General features: G+C 40.6%; 1 protein-coding gene across 3 annotated transcripts in view; it reads left to right on the forward strand.

The window, feature by feature from the left end:
• The window catches only part of cers3a (ceramide synthase 3a), a 40,079-nt gene extending 28,824 nt beyond the window's left edge, over positions 1 to 11,255 (forward strand). For 2 of the 3 annotated variants that reach the window (XM_042009107.1, XM_042009184.1), the window contains exons 9-11: positions 1,786 to 1,892; positions 3,303 to 3,456; positions 10,160 to 11,255. In XM_042009107.1, the coding sequence (XP_041865041.1) occupies positions 1,786 to 1,892; positions 3,303 to 3,456; positions 10,160 to 10,339 (441 nt within the window). In that variant the 3' untranslated portion in view covers positions 10,340 to 11,255. The remainder of the gene's footprint in view (positions 1 to 1,785; positions 1,893 to 3,302; positions 3,457 to 10,159) is intronic. The other variant, XR_006013041.1, reaches the window with a different exon arrangement.
• Positions 11,256 to 11,469: the final 214 nt, after the last annotated feature.

An 11,469-nucleotide genomic window follows, 5' to 3' on the forward strand; every position in this document is an offset into this window, starting at 1 on the left:
GTAGAATAGACTCCAGGAACCCTGAATTGGAATGAGCAGTATAGCCTTGCTGATCAGATCACATCATTTTCTGTGATAAATCACGATTAATCGGTTAACAGCACTTAAAATATATCAATGAGTAAATCGAATTAAAATAAGAAGAAAATTAATCATTTAGAAATTATGATAAAAATCATTTGAGTAAAAATGTATATAAGAGTATTGAAATTTCTTAAACAGAATATATTAATAACATAATGTATTGTAATATATATATATGTACTGCAATAAAACAGTATAACATTAATACATAGCATAACATGCTATATATATATAGCATGTTATGCTATGTATTAATGTTATTTCATCATGATATCTGATTGCATAATCATGTGATGCAGAAGACAGGAAGGAATACACCGTGGCTGGTTTTTACACCTAAAACTCTTAGAAGTGAAAATAAATGTCTTATTTTGTATTAACACAGTGGTTTCTAGATAAAAAAGTGCTGAATCCAACATGTTGACTGGCAGACAAGGGTGGAGGTTCTGGCATTGGTAAGGACACGAAAGTATCCCACAGAGTCTCCTGGAAGACGTGTTTTCTTCCGCTCATGATAGATGTTTACTTGCAGCGTCATGTAACTGAGTGGATAATAAATCTGAACATTAAGGTTTGAGCGGACATCCATGACTTAATGAAACCGTGAAGGAAAATATGAGCATTAAGAGATACAAACACAGTTATAAACCGTTGTTATAAAGTACATCATCTCTATTGCTGTAAAAGATTTAGAAAAAAAAAATCTTTCTGTGATCATTGTAACTCGTTGCAGTTGCATAGAATTTATTATATTAAAGGAAATATTCATTTTTCCATCATTATGCTCTCATTTAAACTAAAAACTGGAGAGGTGATGCAGCTTACAGGGCTGGCAGAGTGCTGTGCCAGAAACATAAAGACGACCAAAGAGGTGGTCATGGACTCCAGCAGGAAAACAGCTGATCCCATCCCTTTCTAAATAAATGAGGAGTGTGTGGAGAGAATTAAAATGAATAAATTCCTGGGGACTCAAATCGCTTAAGCAATTTCCTAAACAGCACACACAAGCACAGTGATGAAAAGGACCCAGCAGCGATTACGCTTCGTGAGTCTTCAGAAAGAATAGACTGCAGGAGAAGCTACTGGTGACCTTCTGCCCTCCAACGTTGACAGTGTGCTGGTGTATGGCATCACCCTCTGGTATGCTGGCTGCACTGTGGCTGAGAGGAAGAAGATAGGGAAGGTGATTAAGACAGCTGGGAAGATAGATGACTGCCCTTTAGCCTCCCTGGATGACACTGCCTCCTCCAGATGTGCGTCCAGAGCAACAAAGCTTGCCCATCCTGGCCACCATCTGTTCAGTCTGCTGCCCTCAGGAAGAAGATACAGAAGCATCAGAGGCCATGCAGACAGATTAAAGAAGAGTTTTCATGCTGGGGCTGTCAAACTTCACACCTTTACAACCACACATCATGACTGCGAAGGTTGTGCAATAGTTTCATTTAAGTGCAAATTGAGGATCAGATGTGTATGTTTTATTATCTTTTTTATTTATTACACTGCATTTTGATATATTTTAACTAGTTTTGTTTGTAAAATTGTGACACTACTTTTCTTTATCTTTTTATTCATTTTAATGCGCATTTATTTGTGACATTTTAATTTGATAGTACAGTTGCTGGTGCAACAACAATAGAGCCTTTTTTTATCTTATCTTATCTTATCTTTTCTTATCTTATTTTAAATGTCTTTTTCTTTTAGTCGGCCAAATTATTCAACTACGCCAAATGGGAGAAAACCAGCAACACTCTTTTTGTTCTGTTTGCCGTCGTGTTCATGGGAACGCGGCTGGTGGTCTTTCCATTTTGGTAAGCTGGGAAATGAGTCTGTTTGTAAAGCTAAACATGGATTTACATTTTTTATGAATATGGAAAATGGAAAATTTTATTGTCTTTGTATTATTGTAGATGGATGGATGGATGGATGGATGGATGGATGGATAATTGGGTAGGTGGGTGGGTGGGTGGATGGATAAATGGATGGATGGATGATTGGTTGGATGGTTAATTGGATGGATGATTGATTGGATGGTTAATCGGATGGATGGATGGATGATTGGTTGGATGGATGGATGGATGAATGAAGGATGGATGGATGGATGGATGGATGGATGGATGGATGGGTGGGTGGATGGATGGGTGGTTGGGTGGATGGATGAGTGCGTGGATGGATGAATGGATGGTTGATTGGTTGGATGGATGGATGGATGAATGATGGATGGATGGATGGATGGATGGATGGATGGATGGATGGATGGATGAATGACGGATGGATGGATGGATGAATGAATGGATGGATGGATAGATGGTTGGATGGTTGGATGATGGATGGATGGATGGATGGATGGATGGATGAATGGATGAATGATGGATGGATGGGTGGGTGAATGGATGGATGGATGGATGGGTGGGTGGATGGATAGATGGATGGATGGAATATTGGTTGGATGGTTGGATGGTTGGATGGTTGGATGAATGATGGATGGATGGATGAATGGATGATTGGTTGGATGGTTGGATGGATGAATGAATGATGGATGGATGGATGGATGGATGGATGGATGAGTGGATGATTGGTTGGATGGATGGTTGGATGAATGAATGATGGATGGATGGATGAGTGGGTGGATCTTTATTTGTTTTTCTACAGACACATAACAGCTCTGAGGAATTATTCTAGATGTTTACAGAAACTGGAAAATCAGCGTCCTGCTGGTTTTGACTGAACTGAACACGTTACAGTTTGTAACTCTGATGTTGTCCTATTTATTTCTTGATTTAAACACAATGAATTATTGTTATCTGACATTTCCAAAATTATTACACTAACGTGGTACATAGGCTGAATGTTATGCTAACCTGAACCTGCAGAAGGTTCTTCCTGCTTTGGAAACTGTGGACATGCATCAAGGTAACTTTGAATGTAATATATTCAGTGTCATTCCTCAAATACAGCTGTCATAAGAGAATCCATCTTTCCTACTGAAAGCCACCCGACTGTGGTCAAATCCCAGAAGTTAGTAGTAATAATTATCCTCTGCTGGCAAATCTTTCTAAACAAGGATGTGTCCAATAATCAGCCTTCACATTGTGTCTTTTTAAACAATCATCTTAGAAACTTTTTCTTTTTTATCTCCTCCTTAGAGAATAGTATAATCTCTTCATTTTTCTCAGGCCTCAGAATCAACTCCTGAATATTGTTTGTTTTTCTGTTTTCAGGCTCATCCACTGCACTTGGGTGTACCCTGTCCTACACTACCCAGCCTTCTTTGGTTACTATTTCTTTAACATGATGTTGGTGGTTCTTCAGTGTCTTCACATCTTCTGGGCCTACCTCATTCTCCGCATGGTCAAGAAATTGATTTTTGGCACAGTAAGTCTCACAGGTTGTCTTTTGTTTGTTACTGGTTTAATAATAACACAGAGACACAAGTAAACACCATCATGTGACAGATCCTGTTTTCTCTCCGATTAAACACTGTGGGGGAATATCTTTGTTACAGAAGCAGCCATCAGATTAAAATGAAGAACAGATTTATAAGAAAAAAATGTAAACATAGAGAAATAGTAAATAAACTCAACATGTGCAATATATAAAAGAGAAATCAATCAATATATAATCAGAGAAAAGAGAAGTTGAAAAATGTCCACAGCAGATGCTGTAAAACTATTATTGCCAAGTCTGTGAAACTCCTCCAGTATAGCATTTTAGAAATAAAAACTGTACAATAAATTAATGTTCACCTTTTATTTGTGTTAAGCAAGCCTAAATGAGCCTTCGAACAAAAAATTTGAAATCACCAAAGGTCAAATAAAAAAAACTTTCACCTTTCTTAATATTAATAAATTTTAACTACAACATATACTTATTATGTCATTCTTATAGACAAAGGTGCTTCAGCTATGCTTGAACTGTGCTCAGAATTGCTATAAATAGAAAAAAATAGGGAGCAACAACAAACACAGATGTTGCTGGGACCGGGACATTGTTGAGGATTAATGACACCCCATAACAGGCTCTAGAGGTTTCTGGCAAGAAATACAAGCTGGTCTACATCATCTGGCTTCAAAGATGCCCTTTTGCACGTGACAATGTTGCCACCTGTACTGAAAACCTCTCAGATGCAGAACTTGCACAAGTAATGTTTTGCCAGTTGGCTTACTCTGGGGAAGTTCTTTTGATAGACCTTCCACCAGTCCAGAGGATTTGAGTCAGTGTCAGCACCTGGAGACAAAAGGTAGTTCCTGAGCTCTCTCTCAACTGCCTGCTGTGCACTCAAGCCTTCTGTGTCTGAAGTGGTAGGCCTGTTTGAAAAAAAGCTAGCCAGAGACCTCTTTGCTTTCTTGGCTGGAGGCCCTTCTGCAAAAGCATCTCCAATGGCTTCTTCTCTGGACTCTTCTCCAACAGCTGTCTCTCCCTTTAGCATCTCCAAGACAGCCTTCTCTTTGATGTATTCTCTCTTGTCCTCCTGGGTGTACTAAAGCTTGAAGCTTGGGTCAGCGAGGCATGTCACATCAAGTAGATCATCCACAGCTGGATCCTTGTAGTTTTTATTGAGGTATCCCATCGCTGTTGTCTTTCTGATTCTTGTGAGCTCTGTGTCATCCTCCGCTTCCTTCAAGATGGAAGTGATGCATCACTGGTTTTAAAAATGACACACTGACATAGGACTCACCAAACAAGGCATCAGTGAATTCAAGACCTGTTGCCGTCTTGCCACGTGGGAACCAGTGACCTGGTCATCTTATCCTTTGAGAGGACCTCTGTGATGGCCCTTTTCTGCTCCAGAACCCGCTTCACCATTTGTTGACGGGAGCCCCATCTTGTCGTGTTTCAGTGATAAGCTTGTGCTTTGGCAAGTGAAACTCCTCCTGAGCAGCTGCAAGGTCCCGTTTCTTTTTCCAAGAGTAAGAGAAGGCAACCACCACCTTTTTACAGACTCCAACTGCTCTGTCAACTGGCTTGTCTTGATTAACTTTCTCTGTAGACACAGAGAGAGAAAACATATTGCAATATAATAATATAAACACATTTGCATTCATATTTCTACAAAAAATTTAAATTTTTTATATTATTCTTAGAGAAAATTGCTATTCTCACGATTAAGTATATATGATTGACTACATCTGATGTAGAATAGAATAGAAATAGCCTTTATAACAGCTGCATTAGGTAAAAATGTTCACACAAAAAAGCAAATTAGCAAATTTAGCTAATTATTTGTTCCCATGCCAGTAAAATACCTTTGAATTTAAATGAGAGAATGGATACAAGTATAATCCAAACAAATATTAAGACCTAAATGAAAAGCCTATAAAATGACTTGTGATATCACCTGATCAAAGTTCTAGACCAACTAAGCATTAAGTGATGGTACAATATCTCACAAAAGTGAGTACACCCCTCACATGTTTGTAAATATTTAATTATATTGTTTCATGTGACAACACTGAAGAAACTACACTTTACTACAATGTAAAGAAGTGAGTGTACAGCTTAAATTGCACAGTATAACACACGCTTAATTACACCCTTATTAAATAGCATTTAACAAATATACCAAGCATAAACTAGTCTGCACATACTAAAAATAATATTTAAAAAAGTGGCTTGGATTAAAACGTTAGCTAACTGAATGTAATGAAAAAAAAAAAGCTAAAAAACATACAGGCACTGCTATAATAATGGTCGTTTAGGTTATTTCTATTTTGTGTGAAGCATATCGTATTTGTTACAGAAATTATTTTAGTAATAAATCCTCATACCATAAACAAAATAACGTAACACTCCAGTGTCTTTTAACTGTATAACTTACCAATAGCAGAGTTTAGTCGGTGCCTGAAGCATTGTAGTCTTGTCCATGTGTTCAATTCAGTGGCTTTGATGATATTGGTCCGGCTATCTGTGGTGATGCAGACCTGGTGGTTGTTGCTGAGTCCCCAAGTGGCAAGCGCATCTTTAAGTCCGGCTGCAATAGCTTTGCCCGTGTGATCCTCGGGAACATAGACCTTCTGGAGGAATAAGCTGACAAGCTTCCAGTCTTGGTCAACAAAGTGAACTGTCAGGCTCAAGTATGGTTCCGAGGTTCTGCTTGACCACAGGTCAGCTGTTGTTGCAAATTTTGACACTGACTTCAGTTGCTCCTCCACCTTTTCTCCAACTTCACTATAAAGTGCAGGTATGAAAAATATTTCTGGCTGGGGAGCTCGTATCTGTGGTCGAGGACTGACATCATTGTCCTGAACCCCATTTTCCACCGTAGTAAACGGCATCATGTCTTTAGGCAAGAAATGTGCAACGCCTTTATGGCGTTTGGAGTTCTTATCATAAGGCATGAATACCGCGATCAGCGTTTGCTGCATAGGCTTCTCTTTTGACACAGATTGGGCTGGGGCTGATGCTTCAGGGACAGGTTAGCTCAAACTTTTATGGTTCTTCATCTTCTGACTCTCAACATATTCTGTCAAGTGGAAATGCTTCAGATGGTTGAACAGGTTTGACGTGTTCCCGCTGCTAGTTGGCACGACTCTCCAGCACATTTTGCAGCACACTGAAATCTGAAGTTTATCAGATTTTACTTCCATACAACCGAATTAGTCTTTCCTCGCTTATCGATTATTTGGTCTGCTTTCTCTTTGCTTGTGGAAGCTTGTTCAGTAATGTTTGGATTACTGTTATGAGCACTCATTTTGTGGCTATAACCTGCCTCGTTGGAGCCTAGACTTCTACCTTATGCTGAGCACAGCCAACTGCTGCTGGGCTTGGTCGGGCTCATTGATCTCATTGGTTGGGCTGCCTGTCTGTGGTGTACGTCATCACTTATGTAGCCAATGTGTTGCAGCTCTTTCTGTTCAGCTTGAAAGGCTCTAATTTTATGCTATATTATATACTGATATTGAATTATTGTCCAGCCCAGGTTGTGTCCAATTATCTTCTCAGGCTTATCTATCAGTTTATTGATCCTGCTGGCAGGAGCTGATGCTGCTCCCCCAGCCCACCACAGCATACATGATGGCGCTGGCCACCACAGACTGGAAGAACATTTCCAGCAGTTTGCTGCAGACAATAAAGTTCTTTCTGTCCAGTCTGCTGTCCAAGTACACACAGTACAGTATTTATATTGTAGCTGTAGCTGTCCACAACAACCACCTCCTCACCAGGATCATGATGTGCTGGTGTGCAGGTTTCCTCCTCCTAAAGTCAATAACCATCTCTTTAGTCTTGTTCACACTCAGAAGAAGATGGTTCCTCCTGCTTCAGTCCACCATCTGTTTACCGTCTCCCTGTATTCCTTCTCCTGTCCATCTCTGATACATCCGACCACCACAGAGTCGTCAGAGTATTTCTGCAGGTGGTTCGAGTCAGAGATGTACTTTAACTCCGAGATGTACAGGGTGAAGAGGAGTGGTGACAGCACCGTCCCCTGAGGTGCTCCCATGTCACTGACCACCACATCAGACAGGAAGTTCCCCAGCCGAACAAACTGAGGCCTGTCTGTCAGATAGTCAGTAGACATGGCAACACCTCCCTGCAGCAGCTTCCCACTCAGTAAAGATGGTTGGATGATATTGAAGGCACTGGAAAACATAATTCTCACACTGCCTGCACCACCATCCAGATGTGAGTGAGCATGCTGCAGCAGGTAGGTGACAGCATTCTCCACACCAACATGAGGCTGATACGCAAACTGAAGAGGGTCCTGCATGTTTTCCAGCTGTGGTCTCAGGTGGGCCAGGACCAGTCTCTGCAGAACCTTCATGATGTGTGATATCAGAGCAACCGGTCTGAAGTCTGAGGGGCCAGATGGGGAGGCTTTATTAGGAACCGGTACCAGGCAGGATCTTTTCCAGAGTACCGGCACCCTGTCCTGCATCAGACTCAGGCTGAAGATGTGATGCAGGATGACAGACAGCTGGATTGTGGGGTAAACCTCATCAGGTCCAGGTGTAGGCTGCTGCAGTGTTAACTAAGTCCAGACTTTCACTGTCCCATGTGGTGCATTCAACATACTGATGGAAAGTTGGTAGAATGAAGAATCCGGGTCTTTTATCAGTAATTGCGCAACTGTTGTGTGGATTGCAGCACACACAGCTGCCCGATCGGCTGATGGTAAAATGTAAACACCGATCATCAGCGCATGATCGGTGTTTACATTTTGCACAATGCTGCACAAATGGGTGCATTTTAAAATTCTGGTGTTTACATATCAAGCCCTACATGACCAGGCACCTGAATACATCAGGGATCTCCTAAAGCTCTACGTGCCCAGCAGGTCCCTGAGATCGAGTCATCAGGATCTGCTGGTTGTTAAACCAACACGGCTGAGGACTAAGGGTAAGAGAGCCTTTGCAGCAGTGGCTCCTGTCCTCTGGAACTCCCTTCCTCTAGGCCTGAAATCTGTGGACTTCATGACCTCTTTTAAAAAGCAGCTAAAAACATATCTTTTTAAACTTGCTTTTACTTAGTTTTATTTGTTTTTATTCTCTCTGTATTATTGTTATTTGGTGTTTTATCTTGTTGTTAAGCACTTTGTGATTTTATCTTGAAAGGTGCTATATAAATAAACATTTACTTACTTACTTACGTATGAGAACTCTTTGGGAAGACACTAGGGGCGTAGCATACTCACAGCTAACAGCTCGATGTTCGGTGTGCAGAGATGTACCTTCACAGTTACATGTCCAAGCTAGCACCACCTTTCTTTCACATACATTACAAGCCCACCGCCTTTCCTTTTTCCACTCATGATGTCTCGGTCTGCCCGAACAGCCTGAAGCCCGGAATGTTCACACTCTGGTCTGGGATGTCGGCGTGCAGCCATGTCTCAGTGAAGCACGTTTAGCTGCGCTCTCCATATTCCCTCTGAGAAAAGGGCAAGACGAATCAGAGAAATATGATGGAAGCTGAAGATGTCCATGGCAGCGAGTTTAAGTGAAAAACAAAAGAAAATTCAGTTAAGAAAAGGAATAAAATAAAACAAGAGAAAGATTAAAGAAGACACAGAGCTGCTGTAACTAGCTCCCACACACGTGGCGTTGTTTTAAAAATAAATAAGAAATAAAAAAAATAAATATAAAGAAATAACATAATAAATATATTTAAAGACGTAAATACAACACAACCTAAGGAAAAAAAGAAACTTGTCTTTATGCAGAACTGATGTGACCTTCCAGCTCCCTGCTCTGAGCTTTCCATGCATCACCACCAATTTTCCTATAGTTCATTCGGGAATTTACTTTTATGTTCCTGCGTTTTCTATCTTTACTAGATTCTGGACACTGATTTAAAACGTCTGAACAGCTTCTTCCGCAGTTTTACATATGGTGCGTTCGGGTTGTCTTGTAATTCTGAGCAGCCTAGAGCAGGTGACGTCATTAACAGGTAACTGTCCTTAGCATTGTAGCCCCGCCCCCCTCCTGTTGGCTGAGAGACTGGATAACAGAAATAAATTGATGTAAACATATTTGAGGCTACATATTTTTTAAACTCTCAAAAAGAGGACATGTGCCGGAAAACGTGGATGCTTGGTCATCCTAAATAGTAGCATAAATAACTGTAAATAGCAAATGGAGTTTTATATTTACAAAACAAAAGCAGGAAAAATGTCCTGGAGTTTTAAGGGTTAATTTGACATCTCCCGCTTCAGGCAAAGGCAAATCTTCTCTGCTTCTTGCTCTGTATGAACCCATCTTACATTTTCACGTCTACCTGTTTTTCCTGTGCTTGGCTTTCTGAAACTAATCCCAGTCCTGTGATGAAGGCCCCTGAGGACTGAAACGTTAGTAGGATGAATGGTGAAGCAGTTCAAGAACACAAAGCAGATTTCTTTTTGTTAGAACTCTGTCTTAGCTGCTATGCATATTTAAGTTCATGTTGAACACCTCTGCTGCAGCATGCAAACACAGAACATAGACGATGAAATGAAAAGTTATTCATATTTAATTCTGAGGGAAGGAAATGGTTTTTATGGTGCAGCATTATCACCAGAGAAGCAACCCAAGACTCCAGGCCATCGTTCCCAGCAGCGGATCAGGTTCCTAACCTGTTTTTTTGTCTTTCTTTTTCTAACGTCAAGCTAACAAAAGATGAAAGAAGTGACAATGATGATGATGAGGGGCAGGAGACCAGCCCTACAGAGGATGAAGTCCAACAACACCAGCCTGTCAATGGACTGGCAGCTGATAAGAAGGATGGAAAGAACGGCTTCTTTGGGTTGTCTCCACCTGAGAATGTCTGCCAGTCAAAGACTGTTTGATAAGTCCTGATCAGTACAATCAGTAGAGCTGAAGATATGAGGAACAGAGCAATGCTGAATAGATTTAGACCATATTCATTACTCATCAGATGGAGGAACACGAGCTACATAAACCTGTTCTGTCAGCACTGAGCTCTACCACGGACGGATGTTTTGAATATGCTCCTTTATGTAATTAGTTTTATTTTCCCCTATCTGGAGATGTTCCAGAATTATCTGCAGACATTCCTGAGTCATCAGGAGGTGTTCCAGGTTCAGTTGGAGATGTTCCTGGTTTCTCTAGAGACGTTCCTGGTTCATGATGCTCCAGGTTCATCTGGAGATGTTCCAGAATTATCTACAGACATTCCTGATTCATCAGGAGGTGTTCCAGGTTCAGTTGGAGATGTTCCTGGTTTCTCTAGAGACGTTCCTGGTTCATGATGCTCCAGGTTCATCTGGAGATGTTCCAGAATTATCTGCAGACATTCCTGGTTTGTCTGGAGACATTCCTGGTTCATTTGTAGATGTTCCAGGCCCATTTGGAGACATTCCAGGTTCATCTGGGGATGTTGCAGGTTCACGAGAAGACATTCCTGGTTCAACTAGAGATGTTCCTTGTTCATCTGGAAACATTCCTGGTTATTAAAGTATTTACTAATGTGTTGAATTTAACAAAGTTTAAAAAAGAAAGAAATTAACAACAGCTTCCTACAAATCATTTTCACAATTTCCATTTTAACTAAATAAACATCTGATTCTGAATTATTTTACTTATTACCAGTTCTGATTAATCTGTCAGCCACTCACTGAGCTGGACTGATTTTAGTCCATCAACAGCAGCATCTGTGTTGTCATCATCTCAGCTGTCCTTCTCAGAAATTGTTGTATGTGTAACTGTAAATACAGGAAAAAATTAAAAGGAAAACATTCAGTATTTAACCCTTTAATGCCCTTTTATGTTCTTGTGGTTTGAAGTGTCTTCTGTTTTCCTTAAAAAATTTGTTTTTGTTGTTGTTCATTGACAAAAATTGTGCAGCAATTACCGTACAAACATTGACACAACCAGTTCCCTCTGGTACAGGGGACAATGGAGTTCACGGAGGTAATATAATTTCTAAGGCCCATTCATGCTCGTTGCAGAAGTCGGA

The sequence above is a fragment of the Melanotaenia boesemani genome, chromosome 1 (assembly GCF_017639745.1).
Source record: "Melanotaenia boesemani isolate fMelBoe1 chromosome 1, fMelBoe1.pri, whole genome shotgun sequence".
Taxonomy (NCBI): domain Eukaryota; kingdom Metazoa; phylum Chordata; class Actinopteri; order Atheriniformes; family Melanotaeniidae; genus Melanotaenia; species Melanotaenia boesemani.